We start from the raw sequence: 23918 nt of genomic DNA on the forward strand, positions 1-23918 counted from the left end.
TGCAGTTACTAGCCTCATGTACTGTACACATACAGCTATGGTATAGTGAGAGAGAGCTGGGCAGTCACACCAATAGCAGGCTGTGTTACCTGCACTTACTAGCCTCATGTACTGTACACATACAGCTACTGTATAGTGAGAGAGAGCTGGGCAGTAACACCAATAGCAGGCCATGTTACCTGCAGTTACTAGCCTCATGTACTGTACACATACAGCTACGGTATAGTGAGAGAGCTGGGCAGTCACACCAATAGCAGGCAGTGTTACCTGCAGTTACTAGCCTCATGTACTGTACACATACAGCTACGGTATAGCGAGAGAGAGCTGGGCAGTCACAGCAATAGCAGGCCATGTTACCTGCAGTTACTAGCCTCATGTACTGTACATATACAGCTACGGTATAGTGAGAGAGAGCTGGGCGGCCACACCAATAGCAGGCCGTGTTACCTGCACTTACTGGCCTCATGTACTGCACACATACAGCTACAGTATAGTGAGAGAGAGCTGGGCAGTCACACCAATAGCAGGCCATGTAACCTGCACTTACTAGCCTCATGTACTGCACACATACAGCTATGGTATAGTGAGAGAGAGCTGGGCAGTCACACCAATAGCAGGCAGTGTTACCTTCACTTACTAGCCTCATGTACTGCACACATACAGCTATGGTATAGTGAGAGAGCTGGGCAGTCACACCAATAGCAGGTCCTGTTACCTGCACTTACTAGCCTCATGTTCTGCACACATACAGCTATGGTATAGTGTGAGAGAGCTGGGCAGTCACACCAATAGCAGGCAGTGTTACCTGCACTTACTAGCCTCATGTACTGCACACATACAGCTATGGTATAGTGAGAGAGCTGGGCAGTCACACCAATAGCAGGTCATGTTACCTGCACTTACTAGCCTCATGTACTGCACACATACAGCTATGGTATAGTGAGAGAGAGCTGGGCAGTAACACCAATAGCAGGCCGTCTTACCTGCAGTTACTAGCCTCATGTACTGTACACATACAGCTACTGTATAGTGAGAGAGAGCTGGGCAGTAACACCAATAGCAGGCCATCTTACCTGCAGTTACTAGCCTCATGTACTGTACACATACAGCCACGGTATAGTGAGAGAGAGCTGTGCAGTCACACCAATAGCAGGCCGTGTTACCTGCACTTACTAGCCTCATGTACAGTACACATACAGCTACTGTATAGTGAGAGAGAGCTGGGCAGTAACACCAATAGCAGGCCATGTTACCTGCAGTTACTAGCCTCATGTACTGTACACATACAGCTACGTTATAGTGAGAGAGCTGGGCAGTCACACCAATAGCAGGCAGTGTTACCTGCATTTACTAGCCTCATGTACTGTACACATACAGCCACGGTATAGCGAGAGAGAGCTGGGCAGTCACACCAATAGCAGGCAGTGTTACCTGCAGTTACTAGCCTCATGTACTGCACACATACAGCTACGGTATAGTGAGAGAGAGCTGGGCGGCCACACCAATAGCAGGCCGTGTTACCTGCACTTACTAGCCTCATGTACTGCACACATACAGCTACAGTATAGTGAGAGAGAGCTGGGCAGTCACACCAATAGCAGGCCATGTAACCTGCACTTACTAGCCTCATGTACTGCACACATACAGCTATGGTATAGTGAGAGAGAGCTGGGCAGTAACACCAATAGCAGGCAGTGTTACCTGCACTTACTAGCCTCATGTACTGCACACATACAGCTATGGTATAGTGAGAGAGCTGGGCAGTCACACCAATAGCAGGTCATGTTACCTGCACTTACTAGCCTCATGTACTGCACACATACAGCTATGGTGTAGTGAGAGAGAGCTGGGCAGTCACACCAATAGCAGGCAGTGTTACCTGCAGTTACTAGCCTCATGTACTGTACATATACAGCTACGGTATAGTGAGAGAGAGCTGTGCGGTCACACCAATAGCAGGCTGTGTTACCTGCAGTTACTAGCCTCATGTACTGTACATATACAGCTATGGTATAGTGAGAGAGAGCTGTGCAGTCACACCAATAGCAGGCCGTGTTCCCTGCAGTTACTAGCCTCATGTACTGCCCACATACAGCTACGGTATAGCGAGAGAGAGAGCTGGGCAGTCACACCAATAGCAGGCAGTGTTACCTGCAGTTACTAGCCTCATGTACTGTACACATACAGCTAATGTATAGTGAGAGAGAGCTGGGCAGTAACACCAATAGCAGGGCGTGTTACCTGCAGTTACTAGCCTCATGTACTGTACACATACAGCTACGGTATAGCGAGAGAGAGAGCTGGGTAGTCACACCAATAGCAGGCCATGTTACCTGCACTTACTAGCCTCATGTACTGCACACATACAGCTACGGTATAGTGAGAGAGAGAGCTGGACAGTCACACCAATAGCAGGCAGTGTTACCTGCAGTTACTAGCCTCATGTACTGTACACATACAGCCACGGTATAGTGAGAGAGCTGGGCAGTCACACCAATAGCAGGTCATGTTACCTGCACTTACTAGCCTCATGTACTGCACACATACAGCTATGGTATAGTGAGAGAGAGCTGGGCAGTCACACCAATAGCAGGCAGTGTTACCTGCAGTTACTAGCCTCATGTACTGTACATATACAGCTACGGTATAGTGAGAGAGAGCTGTGCGGTCACACCAATAGCAGGCCGTGTTACCTGCAGTTACTAGCCTCATGTACTGTACATATACAGCTATGGTATAGTGAGAGAGAGCTGGGCAGTCACACCAATAGCAGGCCATGTTTCCTGCACTTACTAGCCTCATGTACTGCACACATACAGCTACGGTATAGCGAGAGAGAGAGCTGGACAGTCACACCAATAGCAGGCAGTGTTACCTGCAGTTACTAGCCTCATGTACTGTACACATACAGCTACTGCATAGTGAGAGAGAGCTGGGCAGTAACACCAATAGCAGGCCGTGTTAGCTGCAGTTTCTAGCCTCATGTACTGCACACATACAGCTACAGTATAGTGAGAGAGAGCTGGGCAGTCACACCAATAGCAGGTCATGTTACTTGCACTAACTAGCCTCATGTACTACACACATACAGCTATGGTATAGTGAGAGAGAGCTGGGCAGTCACACCAATAGCAGGCCGTGTTACCTGCAGTTACTAGCCTCATGTACTGTACATATACAGCTATGGTATAGTGAGAGAGAGCTGGGCAGTCACACCAATAGCAGGCCGTGTTCCCTGCAGTTACTAGCCTCATGTACTGTACACATACAGCTATGGTATAGTGAGAGAGAGCTGTGCAGTCACACCAATAGCAGGCCATGTTACCTGCAGTTACTAGCCTCATGTACTGCACACATACAGCTATGGTATAGCGAGAGAGAGAGCTGGGCTGTCACACCAATAGCAGGCAGTGTTACCTGCATTTACTAGCCTCATGCACTGTACACATACAGCCACGGTATAGTGAGAGAGAGCTGGGCAGTCACACCAATAGCAGGGCGTGTTACCTGCAGTTACTAGCCTCATGTACTATACACATACAGCTATGGTATAGTGAGAGAGAGCTGTGCAGTCACACCAATAGCAGGCCGTGTTACCTGCACTTACTAGCCTCATGTACTGTGCACATACAGCTACGGTATAGCGAGAGAGAGAGCTGGACAGTCACACCAATAGCAGGCAGTGTTACCTGCAGTTACTAGCCTCATGTACTGTACACATACAGCTACTGCATAGTGAGAGAGAGCTGGGCAGTAACACCAATAGCAGGCCGTGTTAGCTGCAGTTTCTAGCCTCATGTACTGCACACATACAGCTACAGTATAGTGAGAGAGAGCTGGGCAGTCACACCAATAGCAGGTCATGTTACTTGCACTAACTAGCCTCATGTACTACACACATACAGCTATGGTATAGTGAGAGAGAGCTGGGCAGTCACACCAATAGCAGGCCGTGTTACCTGCAGTTACTAGCCTCATGTACTGTACATATACAGCTATGGTATAGTGAGAGAGAGCTGGGCAGTCACACCAATAGCAGGCCGTGTTCCCTGCAGTTACTAGCCTCATGTACTGTACACATACAGCTATGGTATAGTGAGAGAGAGCTGTGCAGTCACACCAATAGCAGGCCATGTTACCTGCAGTTACTAGCCTCATGTACTGCACACATACAGCTATGGTATAGCGAGAGAGAGAGCTGGGCTGTCACACCAATAGCAGGCAGTGTTACCTGCATTTACTAGCCTCATGCACTGTACACATACAGCCACGGTATAGTGAGAGAGAGCTGGGCAGTCACACCAATAGCAGGGCGTGTTACCTGCAGTTACTAGCCTCATGTACTATACACATACAGCTATGGTATAGTGAGAGAGAGCTGTGCAGTCACACCAATAGCAGGCCGTGTTACCTGCACTTACTAGCCTCATGTACTGTGCACATACAGCTACTGTATAGTGAGAGAGAGCTGGGCAGTAACACCAATAGCAGGCCATGTTACCTGCAGTTACTAGCCTCATGTACTGTACACATACAGCTACGGTATAGTGAGAGAGCTGGGCAGTCACACCAATAGCAGGCAGTGTTACCTGCAGTTATAAGCCTCATGTACTGTACACATACAGCCACGGTATAGCGAGAGAGAGCTGGGCAGTCACACCAATAGCAGGGCGTGTTACCTGCAGTTACTAGCCTCATGTACTGTACATATACAGCTATGGTATATTGAGAGAGAGAGCTGGGCAGTCACACCAATAGCAGGCCGTGTTACCTGCAGTTACTAGCCTCATGTACTGCACACATACAGCTACGGTATAGTGAGAGAGAAAGCTGGGCAGTCACACCAATAGCAGGCTGTGTTACCTGCAGTTACTAGCCTCATGTACTGTACACATACAGCTATGGTATAGTGAGAGAGAGCTGTGCAGTCACACCAATAGCAGGCCGTGTTACCTGCACTTACTAGCCTCATGTACTGTACACATACAGCTACTGTATAGTGAGAGAGAGCTGGGCAGTAACACCAATAGCAGGCCGTCTTACCTGCAGTTACTAGCCTCATGTACTGTACACATACAGCCACGGTATAGTGAGAGAGAGCTGGGCAGTCACACCAATAGCAGGCCGTGTTACCTGCAGTTACTAGCCTCATGTACTGTACACATACAGCTATGGTATAGTGAGAGAGAGCTGGGCAGTCACACCAATAGCAGGCTGTGTTACCTGCACTTACTAGCCTCATGTACTGTACACATACAGCTACTGTATAGTGAGAGAGAGCTGGGCAGTAACACCAATAGCAGGCCATGTTACCTGCAGTTACTAGCCTCATGTACTGTACACATACAGCTACGGTATAGTGAGAGAGCTGGGCAGTCACACCAATAGCAGGCAGTGTTACCTGCAGTTACTAGCCTCATGTACTGTACACATACAGCCACGGTATAGCGAGAGAGAGCTGGGCAGTCACAGCAATAGCAGGCCGTGTTACCTGCAGTTACTAGCCTCATGTACTGTACATATACAGCTATGGTATAGTGAGAGAGAGCTGGGCGGCCACACCAATAGCAGGCCGTGTTACCTGCACTTACTAGCCTCATGTACTGCACACATACAGCTACAGTATAGTGAGAGAGAGCTGGGCAGTCACACCAATAGCAGGCCATGTAACCTGCACTTACTAGCCTCATGTACTGCACACATACAGCTATGGTATAGTGAGAGAGAGCTGGGCAGTCACACCAATAGCAGGCAGTGTTACCTTCACTTACTAGCCTCATGTACTGCACACATACAGCTATGGTATAGTGAGAGAGCTGGGCAGTCACACCAATAGCAGGTCCTGTTACCTGCACTTACTAGCCTCATGTACTGCACACATACAGCTATGGTATAGTGTGAGAGAGCTGGGCAGTCACACCAATAGCAGGCAGTGTTACCTGCACTTACTAGCCTCATGTACTGCACACATACAGCTATGGTATAGTGAGAGAGCTGGGCAGTCACACCAATAGCAGGTCATGTTACCTGCACTTACTAGCCTCATGTACTGTACACATACAGCTACTGTATAGTGAGAGAGAGCTGGGCAGTAACACCAATAGCAGGCCATCTTACCTGCAGTTACTAGCCTCATGTACTGTACACATACAGCCACGGTATAGTGAGAGAGAGCTGTGCAGTCACACCAATAGCAGGCCGTGTTACCTGCACTTACTAGCCTCATGTACAGTACACATACAGCTACTGTATAGTGAGAGAGAGCTGGGCAGTAACACCAATAGCAGGCCATGTTACCTGCAGTTACTAGCCTCATGTACTGTACACATACAGCTACGTTATAGTGAGAGAGCTGGGCAGTCACACCAATAGCAGGCAGTGTTACCTGCATTTACTAGCCTCATGTACTGTACACATACAGCCACGGTATAGCGAGAGAGAGCTGGGCAGTCACACCAATAGCAGGCAGTGTTACCTGCAGTTACTAGCCTCATGTACTGCACACATACAGCTACGGTATAGTGAGAGAGAGCTGGGCGGCCACACCAATAGCAGGCCGTGTTACCTGCACTTACTAGCCTCATGTACTGCACACATACAGCTACAGTATAGTGAGAGAGAGCTGGGCAGTCACACCAATAGCAGGCCATGTAACCTGCACTTACTAGCCTCATGTACTGCACACATACAGCTATGGTATAGTGAGAGAGAGCTGGGCAGTAACACCAATAGCAGGCAGTGTTACCTGCACTTACTAGCCTCATGTACTGCACACATACAGCTATGGTATAGTGAGAGAGCTGGGCAGTCACACCAATAGCAGGTCATGTTACCTGCACTTACTAGCCTCATGTACTGCACACATACAGCTATGGTATAGTGAGAGAGAGCTGGGCAGTCACACCAATAGCAGGCAGTGTTACCTGCAGTTACTAGCCTCATGTACTGTACATATACAGCTACGGTATAGTGAGAGAGAGCTGTGCGGTCACACCAATAGCAGGCCGTGTTACCTGCAGTTACTAGCCTCATGTACTGTACATATACAGCTATGGTATAGTGAGAGAGAGCTGTGCAGTCACACCAATAGCAGGCAGTGTTCCCTGCAGTTACTAGCCTCATGTACTGCCCACATACAGCTACGGTATAGCGAGAGAGAGAGCTGGGCAGTCACACCAATAGCAGGCAGTGTTACCTGCAGTTACTAGCCTCATGTACTGTACACATACAGCTAATGTATAGTGAGAGAGAGCTGGGCAGTAACACCAATAGCAGGGCGTGTTACCTGCAGTTACTAGCCTCATGTACTGTACACATACAGCTACGGTATAGCGAGAGAGAGAGCTGGGTAGTCACACCAATAGCAGGCCATGTTACCTGCACTTACTAGCCTCATGTACTGCACACATACAGCTACGGTATAGTGAGAGAGAGAGCTGGACAGTCACACCAATAGCAGGCAGTGTTACCTGCAGTTACTAGCCTCATGTACTGTACACATACAGCCACGGTATAGTGAGAGAGCTGGGCAGTCACACCAATAGCAGGTCATGTTACCTGCACTTACTAGCCTCATGTACTGCACACATACAGCTATGGTATAGTGAGAGAGAGCTGGGCAGTCACACCAATAGCAGGCAGTGTTACCTGCAGTTACTAGCCTCATGTACTATACATATACAGCTACGGTATAGTGAGAGAGAGCTGTGCGGTCACACCAATAGCAGGCCGTGTTACCTGCAGTTACTAGCCTCATGTACTGTACATATACAGCTATGGTATAGTGAGAGAGAGCTGTGCAGTCACACCAATAGCAGGCCGTGTTCCCTGCAGTTACTAGCCTCATGTACTACCCACATACAGCTACGGTATAGCGAGAGAGAGAGCTGGGAAGTCACACCAATAGCAGGCAGTGTTACCTGCAGTTACTAGCCTCATGTACTGTACACATACAGCTAATGTATAGTGAGAGAGAGCTGGGCAGTAACACCAATAGCAGGCCGTGTTACCTGCAGTTACTAGCCTCATTTACTGCACACATACAGGTACGGTATAGCGAGAGAGAGAGCTGGGCAGTCACACCAATAGCAGGCAGTGTTACCTGCATTTACTAGCCTCATGTACTGTACACATACAGCTACGTTATAGCGAGAGAGAGAGCTGGGCAGTCACACCAATAGCAGGCCATGTTACCTGCACTTACTAGCCTCATGTACTGCACACATACAGCTACGGTATAGCGAGAGAGAGAGCTGGACAGTCACACCAATAGCAGGCAGTGTTACCTGCAGTTACTAGCCTCATGTACTGTACACATACAGCTACTGCATAGTGAGAGAGAGCTGGGCAGTAACACCAATAGCAGGCCGTGTTAGCTGCAGTTTCTAGCCTCATGTACTACACACATACAGCTATGGTATAGTGAGAGAGAGCTGGGCAGTCACACCAATAGCAGGCCGTGTTACCTGCAGTTACTAGCCTCATGTACTGTACATATACAGCTATGGTATAGTGAGAGAGAGCTGGGCAGTCACACCAATAGCAGGCCGTGTTCCCTGCAGTTACTAGCCTCATGTACTGTACACATACAGCTATGGTATAGTGAGAGAGAGCTGTGCAGTCACACCAATAGCAGGCCATGTTACCTGCAGTTACTAGCCTCATGTACTGCACACATACAGCTACGGTATAGCGAGAGAGAGATTTGGGCAGTCACACCAATAGCAGGCAGTGTTACCTGCATTTACTAGCCTCATGCACTGTACACATACAGCTACTGTATAGTGAGAGAGAGCTGGGCAGTAACACCAATAGCAGGCCGTGTTACCTGCAGTTACTAGCCTCATGTACTGTACATATACAGCTATGGTATAGTGAGAGAGAGCTGTGCAGTCACACCAATAGCAGGCCGTGTTACCTGCACTTACTAGCCTCATGTACTGTGCACATACAGCTACTGTATAGTGAGAGAGAGCTGGGCAGTAACACCAATAGCAGGCCATGTTACCTGCAGTTACTAGCCTCATGTACTGTACACATACAGCTACGGTATAGTGAGAGAGCTGGGCAGTCACACCAATAGCAGGCAGTATTACCTGCAGTTACTAGCCTCATGTACTGTACACATACAGCCACGGTATAGCGAGAGAGAGCTGGGCAGTCACACCAATAGCAGGCCGTGTTACCTGCAGTTACTAGCCTCATGTACTGTACATATACAGCTATGGTATAGTGAGAGAGAGAGCTGGGCAGTCACACCAATAGCAGGCCGTGTTACCTGCAGTTACTAGCCTCATGTACTGCACACATACAGCTACGGTATAGTGAGAGAGAAAGCTGGGCAGTCACACCAATAGCAGGCCGTGTTACCTGCAGTTACTAGCCTCATGTACTGTACACATACAGCTATGGTATAGTAAGAGAGAGCTGTGCAGTCACACCAATAGCAGGCCGTGTTACCTGCACTTACTAGCCTCATGTACTGTACACATACAGCTACTGTATAGTGAGAGAGAGCTGGGCAGTAACACCAATAGCAGGCCGTCTTACCTGCAGTTACTAGCCTCATGTACTGTACACATACAGCCACGGTATAGTGAGAGAGAGCTGGGCAGTCACACCAATAGCAGGGCGTGTTACCTGCAGTTACTAGCCTCATGTACTGTACACATACAGCTATGGTATGGTGATAGAGAGCTGTGCAGTCACACCAATAGCAGGCCGTGTTACCTGCACTTACTAGCCTCATGTACTGTGCACATACAGCTACTGTATAGTGAGAGAGAGCTGGGCAGTAGCACCAATAGCAGGCCGTGTTACCTGCAGTTACTAGCCTCATGTACTGTACACATACAGCTACGGTATAGTGAGAGAGCTGGGCAGTCACACCAATAGCAGGCAGTGTTACCTGCAGTTACTAGCCTCATGTACTGTACACATACAGCCACGGTATAGCGAGAGAGAGCTGGGCAGTCACACCAATAGCAGGCCGTGTTACCTGCAGTTACTAGCCTCATGTACTGTACATATACAGCTATGGTATAGTGAGAGAGAGAGCTGGGCAGTCACACCAATAGCAGGCCGTGTTACCTGCAGTTACTAGCCTCATGTACTGCACACATACAGCTATGGTATAGTGAGAGAGAAAGCTGGGCAGTCACACCAATAGCAGGCCGTGTTACCTGCAGTTACTAGCCTCATGTACTGTACACATACAGCTATGGTATAGTGAGAGAGAGCTGTGCAGTCACACCAATAGCAGGCCGTGTTACCTGCACTTACTAGCCTCATGTACTGTACACATACAGCTACTGTATAGTGAGAGAGAGCTGGGCAGTAACACCAATAGCAGGCCGTCTTACCTGCAGTTACTAGCCTCATGTACTGTACACATACAGCCACGGTATAGTGAGAGAGAGCTGGGCAGTCACACCAATAGCAGGCCGTGTTACCTGCAGTTACTAGCCTCATGTACTGTACACATACAGCTATGGTATAGTGAGAGAGAGCTGTGCAGTCACACTAATAGCAGGCCGTGTTACCTGCACTTACTAGCCTCATGTACTGTACACATACAGCTACTGTATAGTGAGAGAGAGCTGGGCAGTAACACCAATAGCAGGCCATGTTACCTGCAGTTACTAGCCTCATGTACTGTACACATACAGCTACGGTATAGTGAGAGAGCTGGGCAGTCACACCAATAGCAGGCAGTGTTACCTGCAGTTACTAGCCTCATGTACTGTACACATACAGCCACGGTATAGCGAGAGAGAGCTGGGCAGTCACACCAATAGCAGGCAGTGTTACCTGCAGTTACTAGCCTCATGTACTGCACACATACAGCTACGGTATAGTGAGAGAGAGCTGGGCGGCCACACCAATAGCAGGCCGTGTTACCTGCAGTTACTAGCCTCATGTACTGCACACATACAGCTACGGTATAGTGAGAGAGAAAGCTGGGCAGTCACACCAATAGCAGGCCGTGTTACCTGCAGTTACTAGCCTCATGTACTGTACACATACAGCTATGGTATAGTAAGAGAGAGCTGTGCAGTCACACCAATAGCAGGCTGTGTTACCTGCACTTACTACCCTCATGTACTGTACACATACAGCTACTTTATAGTGAGAGAGAGCTGGGCAGTAACACCAATAGCAGGCCGTCTTACCTGCAGTTACTAGCCTCATGTACTGTACACATACAGCCACGGTATAGTGAGAGAGAGCTGGGCAGTCACACCAATAGCAGGGCGTGTTGCCTGCAGTTACTAGCCTCATGTACTGCACACATACAGCTATGGTATAGTGAGAGAGCTGGGCAGTCACACCAATAGCAGGTCATGTTACCTGCACTTACTAGCCTCATGTACTGCACACATACAGCTATGGTATAGTGTGAGAGAGCTGGGCAGTCACACCAATAGCAGGCAGTGTTACCTGCACTTACTAGCCTCATGTACTGCACACATACAGCTATGGTATAGTGAGAGAGCTGGGCAGTCACACCAATAGCAGGTCATGTTACCTGCACTTACTAGCCTCATGTACTGCACACATACAGCTATGGTATAGTGAGAGAGAGTTGGGCAGTAACACCAATAGCAGGCCGTCTTACCTGCAGTTACTAGCCTCATGTACTGTACACATACAGCTACTGTATAGTGAGAGAGAGCTGGGCAGTAACACCAATAGCAGGCCGTCTTACCTGCAGTTACTAGCCTCATGTACTGTACACATACAGCTACGGTATAGTGAGAGAGCTGGGCAGTCACACCAATAGCAGGCCGTGTTACCTGCACTTACTAGCCTCATGTACTGTACACTTACAGCCACGGTATAGCGAGAGAGAGCTGGGCAGTCACACCAATAGCAGGCCGTGTTACCTGCACTTACTAGCCTCATGTACTGTACACATACAGCCACGGTATAGCGAGAGAGAGCTGGGCAGCCACACCAATAGCAGGCCGTGTTACCTGCAGTTACTAGCCTCATGTACTGTACATATACAGCTATGGTATAGTGAGAGAGAGAGCTGGGCAGTCACACCAATAGCAGTCCGTGTTACCTGCAGTTACTAGCCTCATGTACTGCACACATACAGCTACGGTATAGTGAGAGAGAAAGCTGGGCAGTCACACCAATAGCAGGCCGTGTTACCTGCAGTTACTAGCCTCATGTACTGTACACATACAGCTATGGTATAGTGAGAGAGAGCTGTGCAGTCACACCAATAGCAGGCCGTGTTACCTGCACTTACTAGCCTCATGTACTGTACACATACAGCTACTGTATAGTGAGAGAGAGCTGGGCAGTAACACCAATAGCAGGCCGTCTTACCTGCAGTTACTAGCCTCATGTACTGTACACATACAGCCACGGTATAGTGAGAGAGAGCTGGGCAGTCACACCAATAGCAGGCCGTGTTACCTGCAGTTACTAGCCTCATGTACTGTACACATACAGCTATGGTATAGTGAGAGAGAGCTGTGCAGTCACACCAATAGCAGGCCGTGTTACCTGCACTTACTAGCCTCATGTACTGTACACATACAGCTACTGTATAGTGAGAGAGAGCTGGGCAGTAACACCAATAGCAGGCCATGTTACCTGCAGTTACTAGCCTCATGTACTGTACACATACAGCTACGGTATAGTGAGAGAGCTAGGCAGTCACACCAATAGCAGGCAGTGTTACCTGCAGTTACTAGCCTCATGTACTGTACACATACAGCCACGGTATAGCGAGAGAGAGCTGGGCAGTCACACCAATAGCAGGCAGTGTTACCTGCAGTTACTAGCCTCATGTACTGCACACATACAGCTACGGTATAGTGAGAGAGAGCTGGGCGGCCACACCAATAGCAGGCCGTGTTACCTGCACTTACTAGCCTCATGTACTGCACACATACAGCTACAGTATAGTGAGAGAGAGCTGGGCAGTCACACCAATAGCAGGCCATGTAACCTGCACTTACTAGCCTCATGTACTGCACACATACAGCTATGGTATAGTGAGAGAGAGCTGGGCAGTCACACCAATAGCAGGCAGTGTTACCTTCACTTACTAGCCTCATGTACTGCACACATACAGCTATGGTATAGTGAGAGAGCTGGGCAGTCACACCAATAGCAGGTCATGTTACCTGCACTTACTAGCCTCATGTACTGCACACATACAGCTATGGTATAGTGTGAGAGAGCTGGGCAGTCACACCAATAGCAGGCAGTGTTACCTGCACTTACTAGCCTCATGTACTGCACACATACAGCTATGGTATAGTGAGAGAGCTGGGCAGTCACACCAATAGCAGGTCATGTTACCTGCACTTACTAGCCTCATGTACTGCACACATACAGCTATGGTATAGTGAGAGAGAGCTGGGCAGTAACACCAATAGCAGGCCGTCTTACCTGCAGTTACTAGCCTCATGTACTGTACACATACAGCTACTGTATAGTGAGAGAGAGCTGGGCAGTAACACCAATAGCAGGCCGTCTTACCTGCAGTTACTAGCCTCATGTACTGTACACATACAGCTACGGTATAGTGAGAGAGCTGGGCAGTCACACCAATAGCAGGCCGTGTTACCTGCACTTACTAGCCTCATGTACTGTACACTTACAGCCACGGTATAGCGAGAGAGAGCTGGGCAGTCACACCAATAGCAGGCAGTGTTACCTGCAGTTACTAGCCTCATGTACTGCACACATACAGCTACGGTATAGTGAGAGAGAGCTGGGCGGCCACACCAATAGCAGGCCATGTAACCTGCACTTACTAGCCTCATGTACTGCACACATACAGCTATGGTATAGTGAGAGAGAGCTGGGCAGTCACACCAATAGCAGGCAGTGTTACCTGCACTTACTAGCCTCATGTACTGCACACATACAGCTATGGTATAGTGAGAGAGCTGGGCAGTCACACCAATAGCAGGCCATGTAACCTGCACTTACTAGCCTCATGTACTGCACACATACAGCTATGGTATAGTGAGAGAGAGCTGGGCAGTCACACCAATAGCAGGCAGTGTTACCTGCACTTACTAGCCTCATGTACTGCACACATACAGCTATGGTATAGTGAGAGAGCTGGGCAGTCACACCAATAGCAGGTCATGTTACCTGCACTTACTAGCCTCATGTACTGCACACATACAGCTATGGTATAGTGAGAGAGAGCTGTGCAGTCACACCAATAGCAGGCCGTGTTACCTGCAGTTACTAGCCTCATGTACTGTACATATACAGCTATGGTATAGTGAGAGAGAGCTGTGCAGTCACACCAATAGCAGGCCGTGTTCCCTGCAGTTACTAGCCTCATGTACTGCCCACATACAGCTACGGTATAGCGCGAGAGAGAGCTGGGCAGTCACACCAATAGCAGGCAGTGTTACCTGCAGTTACTAGCCTCATGTACTGTACACATACAGCTACTGTATAGTGAGAGAGAGCTGGGCAGTAACACCAATAGCAGGCCGTGTTACCTGCAGTTACTAGCCTCATTTACTGCACACATACAGCTACGGTATAGCGAGAGAGAGAGCTGGGCAGTCACACCAATAGCAGGCAGTGTTACCTGCATTTACTAGCCTCATGTACTGTACACATACAGCTACGGTATAGCGAGAGAGAGAGCTGGGCAGTCACACCAATAGCAGGCAGTGTTACCTGCAGTTACTAGCCTCATGTACTGTACACATACAGCTACTGCATAGTGAGAGAGAGCTGGGCAGTAACACCAATAGCAGGCCGTGTTAGCTGCAGTTTCTAGCCTCATGTACTGCACACATACAGCTACAGTATAGTGAGAGAGAGCTGGGCAGTCACACCAATAGCAGGTCATGTTACTTGAACTAACTAGCCTCATGTACTACACACATACAGCTATGGTATAGTGAGAGAGAGCTGGGCAGTCACACCAATAGCAGGCCGAGTTCCCTGCAGTTACTAGCCTCATGTACTGTACACATACAGCTATGGTATAGTGAGAGAGAGCTGGGCAGTCACACCAATAGCAGGCCGTGTTACCTGCAGTTACTAGCCTCATGTACTGTACATATACAGCTATGGTATAGTGAGAGAGAGCTGTGCAGTCACACCAATAGCAGGCCATGTTACCAGCAGTTACTAGCCTCATGTACTGCACACATACAGCTATGGTATAGCGAGAGAGAGAGCTGGGCAGTCACACCAATAGCAGGCAGTGTTACCTGCATTTACTAGCCTCATGCACTGTACACATACAGCTACTGTATAGTGAGAGAGAGCTGGGCAGTAACACCAATAGCAGGCCGTGTTACCTGCAGTTACTAGCCTCATGTACTGTACATATACAGCTATGGTATAGTGAGAGAGAGCTGTGCAGTCACACCAATAGCAGGCCGTGTTACCTGCACTTACTAGCCTCATGTACTGTGCACATAAAGCTACTGTATAGTGAGAGAGAGCTGGACAGTAACACCAATAGCAGGCCATGTTACCTGCAGTTACTAGCCTCATGTACTGTACACATACAGCTACGGTATAGTGAGAGAGCTGGGCAGTCACACCAATAGCAGGCAGTGTTACCTGCAGTTACTAGCCTCATGTACTGCACACATACAGCTATGGTATAGCGAGAGAGAGCTGGGCAGTCACACCAATAGCAGGCAGTGTTACCTGCAGTTACTAGCCTCATGTACTGTACATATACAGCTACGGTATAGTGAGAGAGAGCTGTGCAGTCACACCAATAGCAGGCCGTGTTACGTGCAGTTACTAGCCTCATGTACTGTACATATACAGCTATGGTATTGTGGCGTCCCCAAAAATAGGGGAACCCACCAGTGGAGCATAAGAATGCTGATTAGAAGGGGTGGTCTAGTTAATTTTTAAACCCTGCTTGTATGTAAATGTTTAAAATGTGTAAGGAAAATAGGTTGAAGGACTGTCCCCTGAAATGAGGGGAGGACTTGGTTCTGTCCAGTGGAAGGCCTATTAGGCTGTGGGGGAACACGAGGACGGGACACTACCAAGGGCAAGAATAGGGAGGAGAGTGCCCTGTTGCAGGAAAGGGGAGAGACAGCACGCGAGTATTGGCCCGTTGAGAGGAGCACGAGGAAGAAGAGACTACTATAAAAAGGGACATACACGCGACAGTTGCACAGTTGTTCCGGAGTACGGGGGAAAGCTGGCTGTTACGTGGCTGAGCGGTTCTTACCTGTTCGACCGGGAGATGTCCACCGGTTGTCGGAAGTCAGGGAGCAGCATTAGCGACATCTCGGAAGGGTCCCAAGCCGAGAAAGAAGGTAGCCGGAAGTGAAGGGGCGTCTCGCCGGGTGAAGGCGGGTCGGAAGGTGGAGACGTGGAGGCTGACAGTCGCGTCAGGCAGAGGCAGGTCCGGAGGCGGGGATTTGGAGGCCGACACCCACGGAGGTGGAGCAAGACCCTGGGTGCGAAATATAAAAGAGAGAGAGCTGGGGTTTGACGGAGCGGGGTAAGAGACTATTGGCCATATGCACACCCCAGCCTTCCCACACGCACTCACAATTAACCCCTATTCTAAGCCCGTTACTTGCAGCCTTTGGTCCCTTTGATTAGGGTCTTAAATTTTTTATAAATCCTCATGCAGAGCAAAGTAAGAATGGAATATAAAGGCACCCTACGGCTGCTATTGATTAATTGTTAGCAGCCACCTCATCCTTAGGACCCCTCCATAGACTAGCACAGCTAAAGAACTCTGTACCAAAGGAAAAAGACTGTGTTACAGTATTATGTCTCCATATAAGTAAACCTTCGTGGCAAGTTACAGTAGAGGCTCTTTTAAAGATAAGGAGGTCTAGGGAGAACGGAGCTAGCTCATAGACTATTACAGCCAACGGAGCAGAGTAACAAAGTAACAGTCCCCTTTGACGTTATAGTAACTCCCCCTCATTGCAGTTTACCTTCACAAAACAGATAGAGACTTTGTATCAATGCCTAGCAGTCAGCCAGGATTTAAAATAAATGTGGAATCATTCGCAGCTAGGAACAATTTAGCTTCACATTGATTGCAAGCGGAACTTATTCTGTCAAGCAGGCTAAGGACAAAGGTACAACCATTATCCCGGGCAACGCGGTGTACACGCAGGTGGACTTGTCACGTTATTAGGTGATTGATGTGTAGCTTCTGGCCAGAAAGCGTTAGGAGAGTTAATGCACATTTTAAAGTAATTGAAGTTGTTTGCCATTTCTGTTATGGTGTGATTATAGTGGATAAGATTAATTGTGTTTTATTGTGCTGCGAACAATAATTTTTGAACCCACAGGGACGACAGTTGCTGATCGTGGCCAGGAGGCCAAGTTCCTGTACAATAAAATCCAATTGACTGGTTGTTTGGTGAATAGACAAAATAAATGTTATTGTTATTGTACATGCTGTTGTGAGTAGATCTGTGGTTCGCTCTAAGAAAAAAACACTAGTGGAAAATACTACATTACCTGTTGTGGAAATAAAAGATTGTAAACTTCTTTTCTGAAATCGTTGCATACTTACCTCCTCACCTCTCTGTACTAACAGAAAAGAATCTAGAAACCCCCGTCCTACGTATACCCAGAATTTAGAAGTAGGTCACATTTGGCATCACTAAGTAGAGGATCCAGAGTCCAAAGTGAAGAGTGTAGGTGAGAAGTCATTAGAAAAGTGTACAATGTCACAGGAACAAAGAGCAATGGGGGACTCGGCTGGAGCAAGTGGAAGTGGTATTCCGCAAATCAACCCCATAACCCTTCCTTATTACTTCGGTGCTCCCTGGCTGCCTACTTTTAGTGGAGATAGATATGGAGGCGAGGGAAGTAACTTAACGGAATTCCGAAATAAAATAAGATCGATGTTTAGACTATACCCGTTAAATGAACGTCAACAAGTGGAAATCCTTATTGGCCAGTTAAAAGGGGCGGCTCTACGAGAAGTGACATCATGGCCAGCAGAGGAAAGACGTGATGTTGACCAAATCTTTCAGCGACTGGCCGCTACATTTGAAACCAGGACAGTATCAGAACTCAAGACGTTGTTCTATGGCCGTAAACAAATTCCAGGGGAGACACTAAGAGATTACGCTCTAAGTCTACAAGAGGCACTTCGGGATATCCGGACTATTGGAAACGAAGAAGTGGGAGATACGGATGAAGTACTCATAGCCCAATTCATTGAGGGCTCTAATGGAGAAGGCATCAAGTCCCAACTGAAATTGTTAAAAATGCAGATGCCGGAACATTCTTTTCTGGATTTCAAAGAAATGGCTATAAAAATAGTAGGTTCCCAAAGAGGACCCGAGTTAAGTTTTCCAGAGATGCCAGACTTCCAGGAGGGTCATAGTGGGACCAAGACAAGACATATGGGAGAAGAAAATTCTTTGACTAGAAAGGACCTTGTGAAACAAAGCACTCAGTTACCCTCTAATGATCCTCTTGAAACTGTAGAGAAGCAGCTGAAGGAATTAATGTTGGGAATGGCTGAAATTCGTCACGAAATGCGGACTTTGAAGAAAAACAAATCTACCAATTATCAAACCACACGGTGGAGGAATGATAGAGAACGGAATACGGAGGATTGGTGGGCCCCTCCTAGAAGAACGGGACGACGGGCGACTGACCAATTTGATACCCAGGGGCGTCCTATTTGTCGACAATGCCAGAGACCAGGTCATATCGAAAGGAACTGTCCTCAAGGGGAGAGTTTAAACTCCCAGGCCCCGGGGAGAGAGAACGAACCTCGGTGGGAACAATAGTCACAGATCCTAAAATGGGGGAATGGTGGCCCCGTTATGTGGGAAAGTGTCCCATGCTCACCATTGATATTAATGGAATCAAAACCCCTGCAATGATTGACACTGGGTCGCAGATTACCACGATTCAATTCACTCTCTTTCAACAACATTGGGCCGCGGACCAAGTCATGCTACCCCCACCATCCTGGTTACAATTAATAGCCAGCAATGGGCTAGGCATCGATTGTCTTGGATACTGGGAAGCAGATATTAATATTAGCAACAGTTCCCTACCTAAACAAGGATGTCTGATTACGCATTCGGAAGATCCCAAGTCGATACCCGTTATACTTGGCATGAATATTCTCCAAAAATGCCCTGATGAATGGATTACTGCTTTGCGGAAAGAACTATCGCAAGCCATGATGGCGGAACAACGGATTCTGAAGAAGACGATTAAGGTACTCCTCGGGCATCAACATCTGGTAAAGGCAAAAGGAGAAGTAGGATGGGTACGAATCGGGGATGGCAAACCTGTTAAAATCCCACCTAACTCGGAAGTTCTTCTACGGGGAAAAGGACCCTGTGGACCCCATGGAGAAAAATACGAAGCCATAATAGAACCATGTATGATGCTGAACCGGGGGGAAGTGGCAGTGGCCCATGCTGTTGTCACTGTGGACCGAGGATGAGTACCTATTAGGGTACTGAACCCCCATAATAAGACGGTGAAACTATATCGACATCAACCAGTGGCCAAACTTATTTGGACATCGTTCCAGGATGTTCATAGTTTGGGAATGGAAACCAAAAAAATGGAGGAAAGGACGGAAGAGAACAATTCCAAGGGGCTGCCTTGGTGGGAAGAGTTACACATTGGCGGTGAGGAAACGACACCAGCTCAGAAGGAAGGAGCCCTGAGGGTGGTGAGAGAAAAAGGCGAAGCTTTTAGTAAGCATCCGGCTGATTTTGGGACGGTAACTCATATTCTACACCGTATTGTGACTGGGGGAGTGCCACCAATTAAAGAAAGACATAGTCCCTTAGCGCCAGCCTTATATCAACCTGTGCGCCGAATGTTGGAGGAAATGAAGGCTGCAGGAGTGATCCAAGAGAGCCATAGTCCTTGGGCGGCGCCCATTGTACTAGTGAAAAAGAAAGATGGTCAACTACGACTATGCGTTGATTATAGGAAACTCAACCACGTTACACATCGAGATGCCTATCCACTGCCCCGGATAGAAGAGTCACTGACGGCCTTAAAATCTGCACAGTATTTCTCTACATTGGACCTGACCAGTGGATACTGGCAAACACGAATGGCCCCGGAAGATCAGGAAAAGACCGCTTTTACCACCCCAATGGGCTTACATGAATTCTTGAGGATGCCGTTTGGACTATGCAATGCCCCCGCAACATTTCAAAGAGTTATGGAGCATTGTTTGGGACATCTAAACTATGAGTTAGTACTCTTATATTTAGATGATATTATCATATTCTCCCGAACTTATGAAGAACATCTCAACCATCTTCAGGAAGTGTTCCAACACTTGATCAAATACGGACTCAAACTTAACCCAGCAAAGTGTCATCTGTTAAAACCTGAGGTGAAATATCTGGGACACATAGTAAGTTCAAAAGGGGTGAAGCCCGATACAGATAAAATCCAAGTAATTCAGGAATGGCCCGTGCCCCGAACCATTAAGGACGTGAGGCGTTTCTTAGGATTTGTCGGGTATTATAGACGATTTATTAAGAACTTTGCCAAAGTTGCCTGTCCATTGCATGAACTACTTAGAGGAGTACCCAAATCAGGAAGAGAAGTGTCCAAGGAAGTAGAGTGGAATGCTCGTCAGCAAGAGGCGTTTGAGCAACTGAGACAGGAATTAATGCAGGTGCCTATTCTGGCCTACCCCGACTACAGTCGCCCTTTCTCCCTGTACACGGATGCGAGCAAACAGGGGTTGGGGGCCGTGCTGGCACAGAAGCAAGATGGAGATGAGAGGGTTATAGCCTACGCTAGTAGAGGGTTAAGAAAGACAGAACGGAACGATGCCAACTACAGTGCCTTTAAATTAGAGTTCTTGGCTTTAGTGTGGGCTGTCACTGAGAAATTCAAAGACTATTTAACTATGGCAGTTTTCACAGCTTACACTGATTGTAATCCACTAGCCCACTTACAGACAGCGCAATTGGGAGCTCTAGAGCAACGCTGGTACTCCCGTCTAGCAAACTTCAGATTTACCATCGCCTATCGGACTGGTAAAAGTAATAGCAACGCGGATGCGCTATCCCGCTTACCAAGTCAGGAAGAACCAGAACACATAGACCAACGGGAAACTATAGAGATCCCCGCTTTCATCAAAAACTTCATACCAAAAAGGAAAGCGGTCTCCGCATGCAGTTCCATTAATTATGAAGTCATAGACTTGGGGTCTGCGGGGGAGTGGCAAAAGTGGCAACAGGAGTCCTTTATGTTTAAACAACTAAAAACCATGTTACAACAAGGGAAGAGGCAAAAGAAACAACAATTACCGGAGGAGTTAACTAAACTCTGGCGACAAAGGGACCGATTGACTGTGCAGGAGGGCATCATCTTAAGACAAAGCATAAATCCAAAGATGCACCAGTCCCATAGTCAAATCCTAATTCCGAGGGAGAAGTCAGCTGAATTGTTGCAAGCATACCATGACCGGTCAGGACATTTCGGTTACAAAAAAACAGAAGCTAACCTAAGACAGCGGTTCTATTGGGTCGGTCTACGCTTGGATGTAGAGGAGTGGTGCCAGAAATGTATTAATTGTAACTTGAGGAAACCATCGTTGGGTACCCAAAAGGCCCCCCTACACCCCATCAACAGTACAAGTCCATTAGAATTGGTCACATTAGACCATGTAAAACTGGAAAGAAGCCGTACCGGATTCGAGTATGCACTCACTATTGTCGACCACTATACTAAGTTCGCAGTGGTACTACCGGTAAAAGACTTAACAGCAAAAACCACTGCTGAACTTTTCTGGAGAGCTTTCGTACGCCCTTACGGGTACCCAATGAAAATATTAACGGATCAAGGACCGGCGTTTACCGCGAAGCTGTTTAAAGAGTTGTGTGCCTTATATGGGTGTCAAAAGCTGCAAACAACCGCCTACCATCCTCAAGGAAATGGGTTGTGTGAACGGACCAACCAAACTCTAATCCATATGCTGAGAGCATTGTCCATGCAAGAAAGACAGGAATGGCCTATGTGGGTGGCTGAACTAATATATATATACAATAATACCACTCATGACTCAACAGGGCACACGCCATATTATTTGTTGTTTGGAAGATTAGGGCAGCTACCTGAGGATATTCGTCTTCAATTACCGTTCGCTCGACGGCAAGAACCTACTCCAACCTCTGACTGGGTGACAGAACATCAACAGAGACTTAAAGCCACTCAAGAGATTGTAAAACGGCACATGGACATTGCTCATGAGAGGCAAAAAGAGAATTATAATCTGTCCGCTTGGGCTGAGCCATTGAAAATAGGAGATAGAGTTTTAAGAAAGAACAATCAAAGGCATAGTAAAATTGACCCATGGTGGGAACCAACACCTTACCTTATATTGGAATCGGCACATCAAGAGAAAGATGTATATAAAATACAAAAAGAAGATGGAGATCGTGCCATAGTGGTCCACCGGAACCAACTGAAACTATGTCCTTATCAAACAGAGAATGTTCCACAGAGAGAGGATTATACTAATAGCATGCCAAGGGAATCAGATACTCAGAAAACTGATGAATGTATGAACATAGTGATGAGTACATACTGGCCAGTACTGTGGTCCTCCAAACTTTCCGAAACTGTGAGATCGGAGAAGAATGCGGCAGCCATTCCAATAGAAACAGAAGAGAAAGAGTGTCAGTTAAGACGCTCCGAGAGAAGCACAAAAGGACTATTACCACTTAGATATCGTGAATAAGAGTTAATCGTTGTAACTATCATTCATTGATCAAATTATACAGTAGGATGTTCTAAAGTAATGATAAGAATTAAATTGTTGCACCTGTTATTGATTGATCAAATTATACGTTGGAATGTTATAAAGTAAGGTTTGCTTAATTTGTGGAAATGGTGAAATGCGTGAGGACACACATGATTCAAGTGGGGAGGAATGTGGCGTCCCCAAAAATAGGGGAACCCACCAGTGGAGCATAAGAATGCTGATTAGAAGGGGTGGTCTAGTTAATTTTTAAACCCTGCTTGTATGTAAATGTTTAAAATGTGTAAGGAAAATAGGTTGAAGGACTGTCCCCTGAAATGAGGGGAGGACTTGGTTCTGTCCAGTGGAAGGCCTATTAGGCTGTGGGGGAACACGAGGACGGGACACTACCAAGGGCAAGAATAGGGAGGAGAGTGCCCTGTTGCAGGAAAGGGGAGAGACAGCACGCGAGTATTGGCCCGTTGAGAGGAGCACGAGGAAGAAGAGACTACTATAAAAAGGGACATACACGCGACAGTTGCGCAGTTGTTCCGGAGTACGGGGGAAAGCTGGCTGTTACGTGGCTGAGCGGTTCTTACCTGTTCGACCGGGAGATGTCCACCGGTTGTCGGAAGTCAGGGAGCAGCATTAGCGACATCTCGGAAGGGTCCCAAGCCGAGAAAGAAGGTAGCCGGAAGTGAAGGGGCGTCTCGCCGGGTGAAGGCGGGTCGGAAGGTGGAGACGTGGAGGCTGACAGTCGCGTCAGGCAGAGGCAGGTCCGGAGGCGGGGATTTGGAGGCCGACACCCACGGAGGTGGAGCAAGACCCTGGGTGCGAAATATAAAAGAGAGAGAGCTGGGGTTTGACGGAGCGGGGTAAGAGACTATTGGCCATATGCACACCCCAGCCTTCCCACACGCACTCACAATTAACCCCTATTCTAAGCCCGTTACTTGCAGCCTTTGGTCCCTTTGATTAGGGTCTTACATTTTTTATAAATCCTCATGCAGAGCAAAGTAAGAATGGAATATAAAGGCACCCTACGGCTGCTATTGATTAATTGTTAGCAGCCACCTCATCCTTAGGACCCCTCCATAGACTAGCACAGCTAAAGAACTCTGTACCAAAGGAAAAAGACTGTGTTACAGTATTATGTCTCCATATAAGTAAACCTTCGTGGCAAGTTACAGTAGAGGCTCTTTTAAGGATAAGGAGGTCT

At 47.7% G+C, this 23918-nt stretch overlaps 2 protein-coding genes across 2 annotated transcripts in view; both read left to right on the top strand.

Moving 5' to 3' along the window:
• LOC148502422 (putative glycine N-acyltransferase-like protein 1B) overlaps positions 1 to 23918 on the top strand; it is a 97200-nt gene that overhangs the window by 21844 nt on the left and 51438 nt on the right. The gene's annotated exons all lie outside the window — the stretch shown is intronic.
• On the top strand, positions 17687 to 18752 carry LOC148502423 (uncharacterized). Its single transcript, XM_088449816.1, has one exon. The coding sequence runs from the start codon at positions 17694 to 17696 to the stop codon at positions 18750 to 18752; it is 1059 nt and encodes a 352-aa protein (XP_088305942.1). The 5' UTR covers positions 17687 to 17693.

This window comes from Taudactylus pleione, unplaced genomic scaffold (genome assembly GCF_031769625.1).
Source record: "Taudactylus pleione unplaced genomic scaffold, aTauple2 ptg000497l, whole genome shotgun sequence".
NCBI lineage: Eukaryota > Metazoa > Chordata > Amphibia > Anura > Myobatrachidae > Taudactylus > Taudactylus pleione.

Excerpts from the sequence above, each read along its gene's own strand:
- LOC148502423 (XM_088449816.1), top strand. The coding sequence starts at position 17,694 with ATGGGGGACTCGGCTGGAGCAAGTGGAAGTGGTATTCCGCAAATCAAC.